Here is a 21,411-nt window from a genome sequence, read left to right on the forward strand (position 1 = left end):
AATCACTCATGTGTTACATTTTCATATACCACCTACTCAAAGTGGTAGAAGATGAAAGATTATCATCCTTCCTACCAGTTGGCTCCTATAATTCATACAGAAAGTGTATTATACCTACATATTCAAGACTGATGAAAGTCATTCAAATTTGTATAATGTACTTACATTATCAGAGAGTGAAATATTTTTTACAGGATCAGTTCAAAGACTTCATTTGATAGGGCTTATGGATGCACATTTTGGTAAGAATTTTATAAGAATGCATATAGAGATACATGGATAAACAGACTTTTTTTGTCTGATGATATATTTCAGTCAATCCAAATCTGTCTGATCTTGTATTTACATGTCATAACAGTGACAGTCCTACTGCTTACTCAATGCTAGGAACACATGTTTTAACAGGTGGATGATTTAGGTAGACTCCAGTTGATGCAGTACTCAGTCTACTTAGGTTGGAGTTCATTATAAGAGACCATTTCTTAGGGACTGTATTGGCAATAATTCTTAGATACTCTATAGTAATTTTAGAGTATCATTCTTAAGTATTTAAGGTCTTATTTCTGTTTAAAAAAATTTTTTTTAACATTTATATATATATATTTTTTTTTTTTAATTTTTTTTCAACGTTTATTTATTTTTGGGACAGAGAGAGACAGAGCATGAACAGGGGAGGGGCAGAGAGAGAGAGGGAGACACAGAATCGGAAACAGGCTCCAGGCTCTGAGCCATCAGCCCAGAGCCCGACGCGGGGCTCGAACTCACGGACCGCGAGATCGTGACCTGGCTGAAGTAGGACGCTTAACCGACTGCGCCACCCAGGCGCCCCAACATTTATATATTTTTAAGAGACAGACAGACAGAGCATGAGCCAGGGAAGGGCAGAGAGAAAGAGAGAGGAACACAGAATCTGAAGCAGGCTCCAGGATCTGAGGCACAGAGCCTGACACAGGGCTGAGCCAAAGTTGGATGCTTAAGCGACTGAGCCAAGCACCCCAAGATCTTATTTCTTAAAACACATAGTTCCCATTTTGTTTTTGAACAGCGTTATTAACAGGATGGTAAAACATACATGGAACTTTGGTTAAAAGTTTATGCATTATTGAGACTCTTACCTGTTTTTTTCTCATCACCTATAAGCTCAGTTTAATAGACCACAGTTGTCTGGTAATAATCTGAAGTGCCGTTTAATCAAATCGAGTCTTAGGAAGCAGGAGAAGAGCTTGGTACCTAAACGTGGCTTTGACATTGATGATAATAGTTCCTTGTGTACTAATCTCTTGTTTTAGCTATTATTTCATTTGTAAACCTAGAGAATAAAATCAGCATGAGAAAACGTGTTCCATAAAACTAAACTCTCTAAATTACATTTTAAAGTCATGTGGTCCATTGTAATGAATAGTTTCCTAGATGCTTTTTAATTCCTAAAGATATGCTCACACATGGATTATTTACTTTTCAGTAGTTTCTTTCAGCTTCATGTGAAAAAACGACTTAGTATTCATAAACAAATTTGAGTGCATGATTTATAAATTTTAGCTTGTTATGAAGACAGCCATTTTTAATCTGAGGTTTGTAGCTTTATTTATAGAAGTAGTTATTTCTGAGTCCACTCTAATGTACCAAAATTATTTTTATTTTAAATTACTCATTGTTTCTGTTCTCTCCCATTTTTGCCCTGTAGCATTGGTTGACATTTCATAGAGACTAAGCTGGCATAGGGCTGGAAAATATGTAATTATAAGAATCACCTGCTCTTGAATTTCCCATTATATAATAGTCATGACTCAGGCAGACTTTTCATAGGTGTTTGATTTGGAATGAGAAGTTTTCTTCCTCCATGACCTGTGATTAAAATGTGGCATTTTTGATAAATAAATAGAAGATAATTTCTGCATAATCCAGCCATGAATCAGAGCTGGTGAAGCAATGTAAATCTTTGACCTGTATCATATAAGCAGTAACATATGTAATTGGAAATATATTTTAAGATCAAGTAAAATAGACCCCCTTTTTTTAATGCTCTGTAGCTTAAAGCAAGCTAAGTGCTAAAATGCAGTAAGATGCATATTGAGAGTTTGACTTTACTTAATGCTTCTCAAAGGAATTCCAATAAGAGGAAATCCACTAAAACTACATTTGAATATTTTATTTTGTTTTAATGAGTTATAACCATAAAGGTAAATATTTATCAGTTGTTGTAGCATGCTGGTAAGGACCGGGAATAGACTATTTCATTTCGTAGTTGAAAATGAAATTTACTGATACAACAGTAAACCAGTGTTTGCTTTATAGTCTTATCTATTGCATTAAACTTTATACATCTTTATGGTTAAAGTTGTAATTTTTAATTAATTGACTGTAGAATCATGCACCCAGTTCCTGATAATAGGTTTGTGTTCTTTTCTTGATACTGCAGTAACTGACACATTTTCCCAGTGTAGTTTAGTTTGTATTTATCTATTTTTAAAGATATTATGTATGTCTATGTACATTGTTTTTCTGCACTATGAATAGAAATTTATTATTCCAAAGTCATGGATGCAAGATGGCACTTGCTACAACACTTTACTTGTCTTTTGGTAGATCAATACACTTTAGCTTCTGTCTTAGTCAATTCTGACTGCTATAAAAAAAAATACCATAGACTGAGTAGTTTAAATAGTACAAGTTTATTTCTCACAGTTGCTGGAGTCTGGGAAATCCAAAATCATAATGCCCAAAGTGACATTTCATTCCTAGTGAGAGCTTTCCTTCTGGTTTGCAGATAGACATCTGCATACACAGCAGAAACAGAGAGAGAAAATAAATTCTCTCATGTCTCTTTTCATAAAACCAGTAATCCCATCATGAGGGCTCCACTCTTGTGACCTAATTACTTTCTGAAGGCCTCATCTCCAAACACCATCACATTGGAGATTGGGGTTTTAACATATGAATGGGGCAGGGAGGCCACAATCATTCAGTTCATACCAGCTTCCCACAAGGACTTTATAATTTTGGATATTTATCCTATGAATTGAATTGACTTTAGAATGATTGAACTAGAGTCCAATGTCATCTCTTATTGTAAATTTTGACATGTCCTAGTTAATGAAGCTAAAGCCTTAAAAATGTTTCATATGAATTTGTCAATTCTAAAAATATTTTAGATTTGAAAACATCTGGAGGAATCTATTCCTCAAAGTAGGTGATTTTCAGTTGCATGTGTAGTAGGGAGACAGAGGTATTAATTTTGTATTCTATTAATATCTTTATATGTATTTCATTGTTTATGTTCAGTGAACATAATATTCGGTGCTCACGTTTTTGTTTCCTCTCCCCACATTATCTGTTTAATGCCCTCTAATTTGGTTTCATTCATCACCACTTTTCTATATGCTCCACTGTGACCTCTCTTTGAAGTCTCCTCTTAAAACTTTGATATAGTAGACCTCTAGCACTCTCTGGAAATACAGGCTTGACAAATGGCAGACAGTACATTTTCGTTAACATGTGGATGGAGAAAAGAAAAACTTCTCCCTATGATGTGCTAGCCATATTCTACTCACTAGACTATTTCCTTCTTTGATTCTCCTCCTCTTTTCCTATATGCAGCATCCCCTTGTTTCAGTCCTCAATTATTTAATTTTCTCTCTCCACGCTCTTTCATTTAGAGATACCTCAACTATTGCCTCTACGTGAATAACTCCTTTCCTTTTCTCCAGGACAGCTTTCTCATGAGCTTCAATTGTGTATCTTCACTTGTCTTCTGAACATTTCTATTGGATATCCTGCCATCTTTTCAAACATAACTGGTTCAAAACCAAACACATGATGTTCCTCTTCAATGGTATCTTTCTACTGTGTTTTGTTTTGTTTTGTTTTGTTTTTTGTACAGTATTGGCTTTTTTTTTTTTTTTTTTTTTTTTTTTTTTGCGAGAGAGAGAGAAAGAAGCAGGGAGAGGGGGATGAAAAGAGGATCCAAGGCAGGCTTTGCATTGCCAGCAGAGAACCTGATGTGGAGCTCAAAACCATGAACTGTGAGATCATGACTAGAGCTGAGATCAAGAGTTGAATGCTTAAGCGACTGAGCTACCTAGGTGCCCCACAGTATTGCCTTTTCATTAGCCATTTTTTATTTTTATCTTCTTCCAGCCACTAAACATACTAAATATTTGTTGCATCTATTAGAAAATATTGGAGTTGTTCTTCCTTTCCTTTACCAATGTTAGTAAACTCCTTATTAGTGTCCTTAAAACAAAGCAAGTCGGCCATCCTATAAAGTACTGCTGAAGTTTATTTCTTAAACTACTTCTTTCTTTATGAATCTCCTTTAGTCTAAAACCTTCAAGAGCTATCCACTACCTGTGGAAGTAGTTTCCAAATGCTTATTTAAAAATATATATATCAGACAATTTTAGTTAATTTTTTTTTAACCTGCGACCCAAACAAAGAAAAGTAAATCTAGAGATGTTTTGAATGAAAATAATTCAGCCTCCTTCTACTTGGACTTCACCTATACAGTGTTCCCTAGGCACTTCTCTGGAATTCTGGGACACTTTGTAATACAGTCTGAAACCTATTGACTCTAGTACAAAATTCTCATTTAGGATTAGGCCCTATTCCATTCAACCAGTCTGTTTATTATATCTAATTGTTTCATGTGAATTCCGTCTTTGTATCTTGGCTTCCATCATGTTTAGTGCCCAGAATGCTGTTAAACTACCTTTTTGCTTCTTTGAGTCTTATTCATATTTCCAAATGCACTTCAAGCCCTACATCTTCACTGAGCATATGGATGCATTTTTAGAAAATAAAGAAGTCGGGTCGGGTATTTCTTTTTCATGATGTATATTTATCTTGAGGGTGTACTATTTGCTTTTTTGGGAAAATACTTCTATATTACATTTAATTATTAGATAAGCAAATATCACTTTTTTGTGCTTATTATATTTCAAAGCCCTAAACTGAATGATTTTAAGCATTCAAAAAGAATGAGTCCAAGATTGTTTGATGCTAAAATTACATATTAAGAGCATGAATCTAAGAATAGTAATTATATGACCCAAATCAATAATTTTAAAATATTTTATTATTTTCTGTACTTGTTTTCTTTTAGGACCTGCAGCATACAATCCTGTTTTAAGGAAATCTTGCTCCATACCCTTATTTGTTAAGGCATCAAAGCGTTTTAAAGATTCCAAAGAGATTACTCCTGGTCCAGCTACATATGAGGTTTGTCAATGATAATTTTCTTTTATCAGTAACAAAAGAATAGAATAATTTCCAGAAAGTACTGAAAATGTCTACATTAAAGTCCTTTACATATGTTTTATTCATATTACTAGCTATTAAAATCGAAGGAGGCATTTTTTAAAATACAGTCTGACAGTTTTTAAAGACTGAATTAAGAATTATTTGTCAATTTATCTATAAATGTCCACTAAGCACTGTTATATATATAATTTTTTACATTCCTGAAACTTAAAGACTTAGTTGTTTACATACACAAATGGAAATTTCCAAATATTTATTGCAATCATGGATTTATTAGAAGGCTCAGAAGATAGCCCTGTTGCTCCAGTAAAATCAGGTTTGGATCTTTTATCTTTTTTTAATAAGTATAGATGCTGTAGTCTAGATTCATAATAAATAAAGGACTCTTAAGCTGTGGGCCTTCTGATTACAAGAAGAATGCTTAAGTAAACCTTCAAGTTTTAAAAATTGTGTTCACGATTGGCCTTAATTCCCAATCTAGGATGAATAGGTCCCCCATTTGTACTCCAGTCACTATTAAAAGTGAAATATTTTATAGTGGCTTATAGCAAGTAATTTAAGAGTTAATACTCGGGCCAAACCATAGTGAATGTTGTTTTTTGGGTTAGTTAATGACAAGTTCACTTTTATTGAATGTATGCTTTCTACTTATTTAAAATGTCATGATCTAAATAATTTTTAGGCATTCTGTCAAAGCAGATTCATAATGCAACATCAGGGAAAAAAAGAAAAAGAAAAGAAAATGAATAATGAAAGAGTTGTTATTTTATTTGTTGGCTGTTGATTCCCCCAGAAGACCACTGCTAATTCCTACTGATTAAGCAATGCTAAATCTATTTACTTTGGAAAGGGAGAATCTGCTAAGCAGTCTTAATAGTGTTTCAGGAGATGCAAATCAAAGGACTTCTGATGTTTTAGGACCTGAGCTCTGTGACGTAAGACAGGTCTTACAAACGGGAAACTGGCTGGGATTGGGCAAAGTTTATGACTTGTTTACTTTGGGTTATTAGGCACAGTGAGGAAGGGTCTTAAAGTAAGTGTTGATCAGTAAGCTATCAGTCTTGATAAGTTAGATGGTATAGCTGTTCATAGTTTGATATATTATCATATTAAATCTTTAGCTGAATCCTTTTCCCCTACTTTTTAAAACTGATTTTAGGGGCGCCTGGGTGGCGCAGTCGGTTAAGCGTCCGACTTCAGCCAGGTCACGATCTCGCGGTCTTTGAGTTGGAGCCCCGCGTCGGGCTCTGGGCTGATGGCTCGGAGCCTGGAGCCTGTTTCCGATTCTGTGTCTCCCTCTCTCTCTGCCCCTCCCCCGTTCATGCTCTGTCTCTCTCTGTCCCAAAAATAAATAAAAAACGTTGAAAAAAAAAAAACTGATTTTAGTGGTATTTACAAATAATAATGTCAGTAAATGTAATGATACCCTTTTATTTTGTGATGCATTTATCATAGAAAATGTATCTACTAATCTTTCTAGTATTTAAAAATCTTTCTTTTTGTTTCATTAAGATTTTATAAATTATATTTATACTTCTTCATAGTATTTTCTATGCCAAATGAAAACATTTATGGGTTTGATAATGATGTTTTTTCAGGTATTGTTTGAATATATATATATGTATATATATATATATATATATATATATATATATATATATATATATACACACACACACACACAAACTGCACTTCAGGGTAACTTTTCTGTTGAGAACTGAGTGTATAATATTTTTTTTGTCTTCCTATTGTTTTCTTTAATAGTTGAAAAGCTTTTTGAAAAAGTAATTTTCTTTCAACGTTTTCCTTCTTTAAAGGAAAAGTTATTTTTAATCTGATAGACCAGTAAATTATAGGTCCATTTATTATTATTTGCTCTTAGTTTTTAATTTGGTACTTCTTTCTTTCTCTATTGACTGTAATAAGTTTCAGTTGGTAACTCTTGAGAACATGTTTGCCTAAATATTTTACTTTTATTTTTTACAGAAAAAGATTATTTTAGAAATTTATAACATTGTTTTAAGATTCCAATATTATGTTACATTTAAAAAACACTTAAATGTGTATGATTTGTGCCATCATTAGTTATAGGTTTTCAGTGTCACATGTTCATGGATCTAACCTATCCAATATAGGTCGTACTAACAATAATATCTATTACAATAGCTCTCTTAAGTTACACAGCCATATTTGCAAAGTCTGCTCACTATTTTTATTCTTGTGTAAACAGTCTCCTGAGTGTCCCAGGCACAATTAGTGTTCTCTGTCTATTTTATTTACTTATTTTTTGGATGGGGGTGTGGTCAGAATTGTCATTGGAACATTACTCACTATATTTCAATTATAAACTAATCTGTGTCATTTTTACTCCTTCTAGTTGTCGATATTTATTGGTTCACTGTCACTGATCCTTTTAAAGATATAATGAAAGCTAGGGACCCTAAAGGGGAAAATTGTGCACGTATGTTCATGTAAAAAAAACATGTATACAATTTTAAATGGTTTGTTAATCCACAAAAACTCACTTATGGCTTCAATCAAGAGCTCCCAGTAGCAGATTCTGAACTCTATAAGGATGAGACTTATTTACTTTTATATTATTAGGGCTTCAACAACAGAATCTGGCATATAGGAGCATATTAATAAATGCTTATTGTATAAATCAACAAAATGGATAATTATAAGATTTTCTTCCCATGATTAGATCACTAATCTTTATCCATGAATAAAGACATACTTATTAACTTAGTTTAGTGAGAAGAATATGTATATGCCCTTTCAAAATAGCAGGTTTTATTGACTGATTAATGTTCTCTTGTTGAATAAGTCTTCTCAGTAAACACGAACATTTTTAAGGTTTACATGAAGCAACACATTATTTTCTGGAATTTAAAATTGAGACTTATATGAGAATATTTTAAAATAGGATAGAAGAAACTACAATAAATTTAACTTTTTAAAAATCCTTCATTTAAATATTACAGAAAATTTTAAATATACCTCTCTTTAAAAAAGCAAATTCTACTGAAATTAATTGAAATTTAATAATACAAGTATTTTTAATATGATTTTCTGCTTTGTTCATATATAATTGACATATGTATGTATTATAAATGATTGCCACAATGAGGTGGCAATAAATGATGCCATTACCTCACGTAGTTACCATTTTTGTGTGTGTGATGATTATGGTTAAGATTTAGTCTCTTAGCAGCCTTCAAGTAATCATACTGTATTGTTAACTATAGTCACCATGCAGTATATAAGCTCTCCAGAATTTTTTCATTTTTTAATAAAAGGTTTATACCTTTTACCCAATTTCTTTCTATGTCTTCTATTCCCCTCTCCCCCCCACCAAGCCCCTGGCAACCATCATTTTAGTCTATCTCAATCAGTTCAGCTGTTTATGATTCCACATGTAAGTGAGAACATACAGTATTTATCTTTCTCTGTCTGACTTATTACACTTAACATAATGCTTTCAAGGTCTATCCATGTTTTCAGAAATGGCAGGAATTCCTTCTTTTTTTTTTTTAATGGTGGAATATTATTTCATTGTTATGCACGCAAACCACAACTTTATCTGTTCTTCCTTTGATAGATACTTGGGTTGTCCTATGTCCTGACTACGGTGAATGATGCCATAGAGACAGTGGAGTACAGATGTCTCTTCAAAGTAGTAATCCATTTCCTTCAGATCTATACCCAGAAGTGGAATTGCTACATATGGTAGTTCGATTTTTAGTTTTTGAGGAATGTCCATACACTTTTCCATAAGGCTGTACCAAATTATACCCCCACCAACAGTGCACAGTAGTTCCCTTTTATCCACATCTTTACCAACATTTGTTATCTCTTGTCTTTTTGATGTTAGCCATTCTAAGGGATGTGAGGTGATATCTCATTGTGGTTTTGATTTGCATTTCCCTGGTAGGGGGGATTGTTGAGCACCTTTTCTACTTGTTCACCATTTGTATACCTTTTTTGGAAAAATGTGTATTCAAGCCCTCTGCCCATTTTTTGCTCAACTTTTTTTTTCCTGTTGAGTTGTATGAGTTCCTTATATATTTTTTATATTATCCACTTATTAGATAGATGGTTTGCACATATTTTCTCCCATTCCATTAATTGCCTTTTCATTTTTCTATTGTTTCTTCTCCTGTAAAGAAGCTCTTCAGTTTGATATAGTTCCACTAGTTTATTTTGGTTACATGTGGTATCGTATCTAAAAGAACCATTGCAAAGACTAGTGTCAGAGAGCATCTTCCCTATGATTTAGGAGTTTCATGGTTTTAGGTGTTAGATTTAAGTCTTCATTTTTGTGTGTGTGTGAGTAGGGTAAGATATGGCTGCAATTTCATTCTTTTGTATGTACCTATCCAGTTTTCCTAAAATATTTATTAGAAGACAATATCCTTTCCCCATTAAGTGTTGTTGGTGTCCTTATCAAGGATTAGTTGATCATATATGCAAAAGTTCATTTCTGGGCTCGCTTTTCTGTTGCCTTTGTCTATATGTCTGTTTGTATACTATAACCATACTGTTCTGATTACTATAGCTTTGTAATATCTTTTGAAATTAGGAAATGTGATGCCTCTAGCTTTGTTGTTCTTTCTCAGGATTTCTTTGGCTACTTGGGGTCTTCCATGGTTCCATGCAAATTTAAGGACTAATTTTTCTATTTTGTGAAAAATGCCTTTAGGATTTGATAAGGATTACATTGAATCAATAGATCACTTTAGGTATAATAGACATTTAAACATTATTAATTTTTCCAATTCATAAACATGGGATATCTTGCTATTTGTATCTTCTTCAAGTTTTTACATCATTGTCTTATAATTTTCCATGTACAGATCTTTAAACTCCTTGGTTACATTATTCCTAAGTATTTTATTACTTTTTATGCTATTACAAATGGTATTTTTGTGATAGTTTGTTGTTAGTGTATAAAAACATAACTGATTTTTGTATGTTCATTTTGTATCCTGTAACTGTACTGAGTTAATTTATTATTTCTAACAGTTTATTTGTGGCATCTTTAGGACTTTCTATATATAAGATTATATCATCTGCAAACATAATTTTACTGCTTCCTTTCCAATTTGGGTAACATTTATTAATTTTTCTTGCCTGATTGATCTTGATGGGACTTCCATTACTGTTAAATAGGTGTGGGTAGAGTGACACCCTTATCTTGTTCTTGATTTTAGCAAGAAAGCTTTTAACTTTTTATTACTGATTAGGATATTAACTGTGGGCCTGCCACATATACTCTTTATTATATTGACGTTCAGTAGATACCCAATTTGTTGAGAGTTTTTATCATGAAAGGATGTTGGATTTTGTCAAATGTGGGTTTTTTTGAATGTATTGAGATGATCATATGATTTTTATCTTTTATTCTATTAATGTGTTACATCACATCTATTGATTTGTATATGTTGAACCATCTTTGTATCTCAGTGATAAATCTCACTTGATCATGATGTAAGATCCTTTTTAGGTGCTGTTGAATTTATTGTGCTAGTATTTTGTTGTGCTAACATTTTGTTGGCCTGTAATTTTCTCCTCTTGTAGCATCCTTATCTAGCTTTGGTATCAGGATAATACTTGTAAAATGAGTTTGAGAGTGTTATCTGTTCTTCAAAATTTTGGAAGACTCTGAGAAGGATTGACATTGATTCGTTAACTTTTAAGTAGAATTAACCAATGAAACAATCTGTACTTTCCTTTGTTGGGAGGTTTTTGATAACTGATCCAATCTTATTTCTAGTTGTAGATCTACTCAGATTTTCTATTTTTTTTATAATTCGCTGTTGGTAGATTGTATGTTTTAGGAACTTATCCATTTTTTCTAGGTTATGCAGTTTTTGGTGTATAGTTGTTCATAATAGTCTCTCTGATTCTTTGTGTTTCTGTGATGTCAGTTGTAATGTCTTCTTTTTGATCTTTGATTTTAGTTGATGTCTCTTGTTCCTCAGTCTAGCTAAAGATTTGTTAATTTTCTTTATTCCTTTTTGAAAAAAAAACAAATTTTTGTTTCATTCATTTTTTGTTGTTCTGGTCTGCATATTTATTTCTGTTTGATCTTTGTTATCTTCTTTCTTGTGCTAACTTTGGACTTAATTTGTTCTTTTTTATAGTTCCATGATATGAAAAGTTAGTTTTTTTTGTGTGTGTGTGATTATTTTTGTTTCTTGATGTAGGCATTTAATGTATAAACTTTCCTCTTAGAACTGTTTCTACTACATCTCGTAAGTTTTGGTATGTTGTGTTTCCATTTTCATTTGTTTCAAAATAGTTTTTAACTTCTCATTGGACATCTTCTTTGACCCATTGGTTATTCAAGAGTGTGTTGTTTAATTTCTACATATTGTGTAATTTTCAGTTTTTTTCCCTTTTATTGATTTCTAGTTTCATACCATTGGGGTTGGAAAAATATCTTTGTGATATTTCAATATCCTTACATTTGTTAAGGCTTGTTTTGTGATCTTTCTATCTGGATAATCTATCCATTTTTAAAAGTGATGATTGAAGTCCTCTGCTATCATTGTATTACCTATTTTTCCCTTCAGATATGTTACTATTTGCTTAATACATATAAGTACTCTGGTGTTGTGTACATACGTATTTTTACAATTGTTATAACCTCTTGATGAATTGACCCTTTATGATTATAAAATGGCTTTCTTTGTTTATACAATTTTTGGCTTAAAGTCTATTTTTTATGATATAAGTATACCTACCCTTGCTGTCTTAGTTTCCATCTCCATAGAATATCTTTTTCTGTCCCTTCCCTTTGAATTTGTGTGAATCTTTAAGCCTGAAATACCTATATAGTTGTGTATTTAAAAAAAAAAGTCCATGTAGCCATTCTACTCCTTTAGATGGAAAATTAATTCATTTACTTATACTATAGTTAGTGATAGAGAAGGACTTACTAATGCCACTTTATTAATTATTTTATGGATGTTTTATAGTTTCCTGTTGCCTAGGCGGACATCTTGTTCTTGTGCAGCTGCATAAGCCAGAGATGGCTATGGTCATGTCTCCTAGGGTCTGAAGGTGGCAGGGAGGGATTCAAGTGGCTTGTATCTTACACTTGTCCAACCATAGTACCTTGGATGGTTGCTAGTGTGGTCCTAGACTCTAACAGGGGGGTTTGGGGGAGTGGAGGGAGTGAGAAGAGACTCAAGTGGCTGGCATCAGTGAATTCAAATACCTGTGGCAAGAAAGCTGGTGAGATCTATTGGAGATCCACAGCAAATGTGCTGGCCTTTGGCTTTGCCAGTGGTACAATCTACTGAGTTTATCTGCAGAGTAAGACTTGTGAACTGCAATTGCTTATGCTTATCCTGCATCTATGCTAATAGCCTCTGCTTTTCTTTCTTGTTTCAAGTCAGCACTAGATGTTTTAGTTTTGCTGGTCTGGGTGGGGCGAAACCAAAGCAGGACCCTCCCACAGTACCCCAGGAGGCTGGCAAAGCTGGTCACCCACTCTGCTCGTTCTTGGCAAGTGAAACTCTTTCTTTCTGGGAAGCTGCTTCTTGGAATTGAAAAATGCCACTTGGGGGATATGAAAACTCAGGCAAAATTCAATTGTCTTCTTTCTCTTCTTGTGCTATTATTCTGTTTTTTTTATTATAATGTTTTGCTAAATTTTCCTAAGTGGACTCTAGACGTTTTTGTTCATGGATAGCTGTCCAATCATTGATTTTTGTGAGAAAACAGGGAAGCCGTCTTCTCCTACATCACCATTTTCTTCTACTGAAATATCAATAATTTTTTTCTCCTAGCACTTTGAATTTGTCATCCCACTCCCTTCTGGCTTGTAAGGTTTCTGTTGAAAAACCTGCTGACAGTTTTGTGAGGGTTCACTTGTATGTGTGACAAGTCATTTTTCTCTTACTGCTTTCAAAATTCTCTTTGTGTTTGACTTTTGACAGTTTGATTATGATGTGTCTTGTGAATGTTTTGGATCCATTTTTTTGGAAGGATCTTTTGGGCTTCCTTAATCTGATTTACATTTCCTTCCCCAGTCTGAGACATTTTTAGCCACTATTTCTTTGAATAATTATCTGGTCCTTTCTCTGTGTCTTGTGGAACTTTTGTAATGCCTATATTGACTCATTTGCAGATGTTTCATGAGGCCCTTAAACTATCTTCATTATTTTTCCTTTTTCTTTTGCTTCTCTGACTGAATAATTGCCAATGAACTGTCTTTGAGTTTGTATTCCTATCTTCTGCTTGATCTAGAATGATGCTGAAGCCCTCTAATGAATTTTTCAGTTCAATTGTACCTTGAGCCTTTGATATCTGTTTGGTGATTTTTAATATTTTCTCTTTGTTGAAATTTTCACTTTGTTCATGCATTGTTTCAACCTTGATGATCATCTTTATGTTGGTTATTTTGAATAGTGTGAAAGGTATATCATATATCTCTCTTTAATTAGGGTCAGTTTCTGGAGACTTATTTTGTTCCTTTGCTTAAAACATGTTTCTCTGTTTCTTCATTTTCCTTGATTCTCTATTTTGGTGTCTGTACATTAAACAAAACAGCCATCTCTCCTAGTCCTCATGCCTGGCCTCATACAGGAGAAGACTCTCACCAATAAATGCAACCAGAGATTCTGAACCTCTTAATTAAACCTCTGTGCTGGTTCAACCTGCTTCCTTTTTCTTAGCAGCCTGCAAACATCTAGAGTATTCTGGATCCTATCAGTGCTCATAGATAAATGAGGCAGATAAAAGTTCCTCAGGCAGCCCCCAGAGAAGTTGAATCATTACATGTTTGGTCTAACTCTTTCCTTCCTCAGTGATAAATTGGGATCTGAGGTTTTTAGCCTGTTTGCTCTGCACTGAGCTTGGAAGAGAGGCAACTAGCTGTGTTCTAGATTAAAAGCTGTCTTTGTTTTCAGTAGCTCCTAGGCTTTTTATATTTTAGTGTCTGTTTTCATTTACTAATGTAATAAAGAAGAGCAGTTCTCTGGATTTTTCAAAAGGAGGATTAGTACATTGGAAGGGAGATTCAGAAATTTGCCATTTGAGTCTTATAATCATAAGCTGAGCAAGAAGAAATGAAATTTGAGGAAAGATAAATATCTCCAAGTCACTGGATTTTGTTCATTATTACTTGAAAAAATATATGTTAGATATCAATTGTTAGTCTCAGATGAGCTCCATTCAACTTGATAGTAGTATATTTTTTCTCAGATTCTAACAAATGAGGCTTTTATTGTTAATCAGAAATTTCTCAAGTTTTGGTGGGACTTTGTAGATATTATAGAAGAAAATTGAGAAGAAATGCTTAAACACTGCAATACAGATTATTTTTTAATGTTGAAAATTGCCTATACATAATCTTTACAGTAAGAAAAATGGAGTTGGTAGTATAAGATCAGAAATGTTGAAAACAAATTTTCTAGAGCATTAGAGTTTCTATATTCATTCCAAAGGGCCACTTACAACAGATAAAAGGATTCCTAATATATGTGTCTAGATCTCCATTATCTGCTTCAATTGGAGTAACTCCATTTTCTATGCTCCATATATTACATATTTGTATAAATTTACATTAGAGAAAGAGTTCCTTCTACTGTCTGAATTTAAGAAAATTTAAAGTCACAGTTGTAGAGAAAAGGTAGGTTAATTGCGTTAAGAGGAAACTTGTTCTAAATCTTACTTTAGGGGCACCTGGGTGGTTCAGTTGGTTAAGCTGAGGGTAATGATCAGGTCATGATCTCATGGTTTGTGGGTTTGAACTCCACATCTGGCTCTGTGCTGACATCTCAGAGCCTGGAGCCTGCTTCACATTCTGTGTCTTCCTCTCTCTCTGCCTCTCCCCTGCTAGTGCTCTTTCATTCTCTCTCAAAAATAAATAAACATTAAAAAAAATTTAAATCTCACTTCAGCCATTTATTTATTTTTTAAAAAAAAATTTTTTTTCAACGTTTATTTATTTTTGGGACAGAGAGAGACAGAGCATGAACGGGGGAGGGGCAGAGAGAGAGGGAGACACAGAATCGGAAACAGGCTCCAGGCTCTGAGCCATCAGCCCAGAGCCTGACGCGGGGCTCGAGCTCACGGACCGCGAGATCGTGACCTGGCTGAAGTCGGACGCTTAACCGACTGCGCCACCCAGGCGCCCCTCACTTCAGCCATTTAATAACTCAGATAGAAGGCTAAAAAATCTGCTACAAATACAGTAAAAAATGTGCCAAAAATGTTTTGATTTTCTTTTTTTTTGCAGTACTTGACAAACAGCTGGATCCATAAATTGTAGTTATTGTTATATTACTCTCATTTTGTGGTTATACTCATTTATATTTAGTTTGCAAAACTGAACTCAGTATGGTGTAGGCTCTGAGAATACAAAAGTTAAAAAAAAATCTTTGTTCCCAAATACCTAGCAATCATCTTGAAAGGAGAAAAATATATAACTATTTTAATTACAATAAAATATTTTTTTATTGAAAATAAGTAAAAGATACAAAAATGTGTGGTAAGAAATCTCTAAGTCAACCAAATGAGTCAGGCAAATCTTCAGACAGCATTTTATGTAAACTATGAGAATAATAGTAATTTTCTACTTGGACAATCCTTGAGACACTGGAGAATAAAATATCCTTGGAAAGCTTTTATTGAGTCAGTTCTGCTATAACATAAAATAGATGGTATGACATTAGACATGTAGACAATGTTAGATTACAAAGTATATTAAATAAAACACAGAGTTTTTGTTTTCTACTCTTAACTACAGGTAGATACTAAAGATTCTGTAGACACTAAGATTCTGAGTAGAGGTATACCATTATATATTAATATAAATTAAGCAAAACCCATTTTAAATTTTTTAATACTTCAAAAATATTATTTTTCCCTTTGTTTATGAATAAATTACTAATAAAGGATGGTGAGAGTTGAGTAAATTATATAGTTTTTGGATGAAGTTAGTTCCTAAATTTATTTCCAAATGCTTATATTGTCTTTGTAGAAAATGTTTGTTTATAGTTATAAATTATATTTATATTTATTTTATTTTATTTTTTTATTTTTTTTTTCAACGTTTATTTATATTTGGGACAGAGAGAGACAGAGCATGAACGGGGGAGGGGCAGAGAGAGAGGGAGACACAGAATCGGAAACAGGCTCTAGGCTCTGAGCCATCAGCCCAGAGCCCGACGCTGGGCTCGAACTCACGGACCGCAAGATCGTGACCTGGCTGAAGTCGGACGCTTAACCGACTGCGCCACCCAGGCGCCCCAATTATATTTATTTTAAACTTCTGCTTTTAAAAACCCACTTTTATACTTTAGTTTCAAAGTTTGTAGGACAGTATTTTATATCCTTTGGAAATGTGTTTTGAATTTTTTGCTTTTAGAAGTCAGTTTGCACTTCAATTCTAAAGGTCATGGCACATCATTTAAAACCTCAAAATGAATGCTGAAAAGCTACCTGTCATTTGCCATTCCCAACAAAATTCTCTGATTCTCCATGGACCACATCCTTTGTTTAATTTTCTCCTTTCATTTCTGCTTACAGAACTCTTGATAGTCCTTGGAACTTCCTAAGTTAGTAAGTTTGGAGAGACTTGTTAAGGTCTTTCCTGGAAAATCTATTTTAAGTTTATCATATTAGGCCTTGATGCCTGTCAGAGGTATGGTCTGCTCTATTATATCTTGATAGAATTCCAGGTTAATTATGTTACTAGTTATTGTATTGGAATCAAGATAAATCTTTGGACTTTAAGGACTGGTTTCAACCTATAAAAATTGTCTGGGTGATTATATACTATGAATCATTTTCATGGAGTTCATAATCCCTTTATTTTTATTTATTAAAAAAATTTTTTTAATGTTTATTTTTGAGTGAGAGACAGAGAGACAGCATGAGTGGGGGAGGAGCAGAGAGAGAGGGAGACACAGAATCTGAGGCAGGCACCAGGCTCTGAGCTGTCAGCATGGAGCCCGATGCAGGGCTCGAACTCACAAACCGTGAGATCATGATGAGCCAAAGTCATACACTTAACCCACTGAGCCACCCAGGCGCCCCATCCATAATGCCTTTAAGAGAAGCAAAATATTGTGCGCTCTTACATTTGTGTATTTTTCTGTGGATAGTTTCCATAATACTTTCAAAGTAAACTAACTTCCCTCCATCCCCACCAAAAATAAAAAAAAAGGTTTAAGAATCACTGTTTTTTAACAAAAGAATACCTTTAGTTATCTATAATTCGGCTAAAGAGCAGAGAATCACAGTTTCTATCCCCTCTAGGGTGATATTGTGAAGAAAAGAATCAAGCTCTGGCTTTACTAATCGCCATGGCTGCAAACCTCTTAGGTACTAAGTCATTTCTTTCCTGTGTATGCAAATTTTATTTAACACAGAAATTACTTATAGAATTACCTATGTAAAATGTTTTTAAAACCAGGAAAATTACATGTGATATTCTACATAGACAATTGAGTACTATGGTTAAAAAGATGAGTGAAATATAGGATTTTCACAATGGCATTTGGTGATGATGTGAACATAACAATATAAAAAATAGAGTGGAAAGAAACCAGTTTCATATGCATGTAACCTATTTTTAACTTGAAATAGTGTTATTTTTTGGTGTGTTTCAATATGCTAAAAATTATCTAAGCCATCACTATTTTTATTACCAAAAAGTACTTTTGCCTGAGACATAATTTAAGTTTGATATATAAAGGCAGGAAAAAATCTTGCCAAAATGAAAGTTTTGTATTTTTCTATTCTGTTTTTTGACTGCAATGTAGAAGTTTTATTATTTGTTCAATGTACTATTTCAACTTTAACTTCTTGATAATTAACCATGTTTATAACCAAGGAAAGGATATTTTATAAATAGTTACCAAACTTTTATTTCTGGTTATCATAATAAATCATATTTTTATTTCCATATTTTCCTAAAATATAAACTTTAGTTTACCAGCCATAATGTCTTGTTTTTAAGTTGAGGTTTAGTTACAGATTAGAATCATTGTTAGAGGAGAATCAGTAAATTAATATGGAAAGCAGACTTTGAATTCTCAACAATAAAATCATTAGAAATATCAACTGTTTTCTTCTTCAAGAAAGAAAAAGTCTCATGATCTCTTTGACAGTCAAAAAATTTACTGTCAAATGCCAAAGTATACACCCTCTGGCCCTCTTTTTCTCCTGATTATCACTCAGTTGCAAGGATGATGCCCCTCAAGGCTCAGTGTGTTCCTTTCCTTGGCCTTGTTGCACTAATTACAGTCTGAGTGGATATTGGCACTTGGTGCAGTAATGTCTTATCTTCACTCATTTTGTCATTGATGTTGACCTAGTCATTCCTGAGGCAATTGATATTGACCTGTTTACGCTCTTGTTCAGTAGTTCTACTCTTGAAAAACAGAGGGTATGACTACAAAAATATATATCTTTTATTCACAGTTTTCAGAGTCCCAAGTTACATTATTTTCCTTGATGTTTCTTCTTCCTTCTTAGCACCTTTTTTCCTTAGTTCTAGAAGAAGTTGGAAGAAAGAAATATTAAATGAATCATATAAATTAATAGCCACATGTATGAACTAATGCCACCTGTTTATCCAGGGTTGCTTAAACAAGTTGGGGTACCCTAAACTCACTCCTACCTCACTGTGGGTTTTTTGCTCACCAGGTATTTTATGGAGGGATAATGCAATGATTGGTTTCCTCACATAGAATAAAAATGTTGGACCTTCAAACAAACCATTCCTATTAATTTGTATTCTAATTACACATCAGGAATCAAGAATTCTCTTTGATTTTTATATAAATAGGACCACCTATGGACTACTCTTGATGCATCATATATAGTTCTGACTTGCCCAAATAGATTCATATTTTTGCCATGAGGACTAGAATAGGCCACCTTGTGGCTACTTCCTCTATCAATGGTCTTAAAATCTTGTAAAATAGTCCATTTTGTGTCCTGGAAAACATTAATTCCTTTGTAATGAGATCTGATGTGGTAGCTCAAACTTGATTACCATGAGTCTGAAATATATTTCTGAGTAGCTGTTGTCTGTAAAATGTAAAAAAAAAAATCAATAACTCTAATTTACTAGGGAAAAAGGTGATGATAGTATTGACCTTGTAAAAATAAAGTGCTATTTTTGTATTCTTTAATATTGTAAGCTATATTTTAAAAATGCTATTCAAGGGGCAGCTGAGTGGCTCATTCAGCTGAGCGTCTGACTTCGGCTCAGGTCATGATCTCACAGCTCATGGGTTCGAGCCCTGCATTGGGCTCTTTGCTGACAGCTGGCAGCCTGGAGCCTGCTTCGGATTCTGTGTCTTCCTCTCTCTCTGCCCCTAACCCACTCGCATTCTGTCTCTGTCTCTCTCAAAAATAAATAAACAAAAAAATATTAAAAAATGCTATTCAATATATTGCTTCAGTAACTGCTTTATAGATTTAAATATCCTTGAAGTGTAAAATTAGTTTTAAGCTCCCTCATATCCTGAAATGTTAGTGAAGATTGTAGAGAAATATTCCTAATTATAAGACAACAGAAAAATTGGAAATTTCTTGTGGGTATTATTTTATGCAAAATAAAAAAAATTAAGGAGAAAGAAGACATACATAATTTTGGAGTTTTTTTCTCCATGTGAAATTTTAAGGCATTGAAATTGACAATACAAATTCTCTTTTTAATTTATTTTCATGAAAACTGAAGAATTCCTAAGTAAGACTTCCTGAGAGACTTATGCCTTAAATGCAATTAAATGGTTATAAACTAAACACAGTTCTTAAAGGTCACTTTGATTAATATTATGAATACTCTTGTTCCATATATTTCTACAATTAAATTATGTTATGATTTAATGTCTGTAATTATGCCATGTATTATTATATTTTCATTTTTTGTTCTAAAAAATAAAAAAAAAGTATTCCTAAACTTTTCTAACAGATGCACTGTTTATGATTCATATAAACTATTCACTTTTCTGTTTGAAAGTTATGAATTGTTTTTGTACACAAAATAACAAGTATCACTAGCACCTTCAATTATTGCAACACTTTCCCCTTGTAGTAATAAACATATATTTATATTCATATATAACTGACAGTTTTAAATAGCATGTTTTTCTGTCTGACACATACTGCTTTATATTTGCTCAAAATATTTATCAGTTTCTTGATGATAAGAAGATAGGCACGTAACTTCTATGAATACAGAAGTGTCATGTCATTTATCTTAAATTCTCAGATGCTTAGCTCTCAATCTTGTATTATTTCCTTTGTGGTGGCCAAAAGGTCAACTAGGTAAAGTAAAATCAACATTGGGGAGCATATTTAGCTCCTTTTGTGAGTATAGTGTTCAGTGCTGGATGAATAAGCAGCCAAGCTTTAAAAACATGTTTTATGGGGCACCTGGGTGGCTCGTTGCTTAAGCATCAGATTTTGGCTCCGGTTACGGTCTTACAGTTGGCGAGTTTGAGCCCCACACCAGGCTCTGTACTGTCAGTATGGAACCCGCTTTGCATCCTCTGTCCGCCCCTCACTCTGCTCCTTTCCTGCTTGTATTCTCTTGCTTTCTCTTTCTCAAAGTTAAATAAACATTTTTTTAAAAAAATAAAATAACATTTTATTTCTGCAGCAGAAAATAGATGAGTTGATAAGATTGATTTCCTTTCATCAATCTCTAGAAATCTATGTATATTATTTCTGATCTCTGTCCTGAGTAAATGAAAGATCTTAGAGTAGCTTTCCTGGTGTATAATAAATACTTAATTATTATTTGTTAAATTAGTAAATGTGGTTCTAACTTATCCTGTAATATTACATCCTTATTATTTTCACTAATCTATAAGAATATTACTACCTTAATTTCCATATATTTAATAATTTCAATTGACTGCTGAAGATCAGGGACATATGTGGCCTGCTTTTTAAAATAATCTGATACCTGTTAGACATACATAAGATCTTATTTTGTCTTATTAAAAACTTAGCATTTTCAAGAAACACTGAATGGTTGTATTTTAGAGATTTAGTATTTTTCTATTTATACATGTATTTTCTTGATGTGCACTTGTTCTAATTGAACTTAATTATATTTAAGATCTTTGATGACTATTTATAATTCCAATTATATTTTATATATCCTTCTCAATA

At 33.2% G+C, this 21,411-nt stretch overlaps 1 protein-coding gene across 1 annotated transcript in view; it reads left to right on the forward strand.

Annotated features, from left to right (window-relative positions):
* STPG2 (sperm tail PG-rich repeat containing 2) overlaps positions 1 to 21,411 on the forward strand; it is a 554,759-nt gene that overhangs the window by 318,227 nt on the left and 215,121 nt on the right. The window contains exon 11 of the mRNA XM_040487853.1: positions 5,102 to 5,217. Coding sequence (XP_040343787.1) covers positions 5,102 to 5,217 — 116 coding nt within the window. The remainder of the gene's footprint in view (positions 1 to 5,101; positions 5,218 to 21,411) is intronic.

This window comes from Herpailurus yagouaroundi, unplaced genomic scaffold (assembly GCF_014898765.1).
Source record: "Herpailurus yagouaroundi ecotype Mexico unplaced genomic scaffold, PumYag 28, whole genome shotgun sequence".
Classification (NCBI taxonomy): domain Eukaryota; kingdom Metazoa; phylum Chordata; class Mammalia; order Carnivora; family Felidae; genus Herpailurus; species Herpailurus yagouaroundi.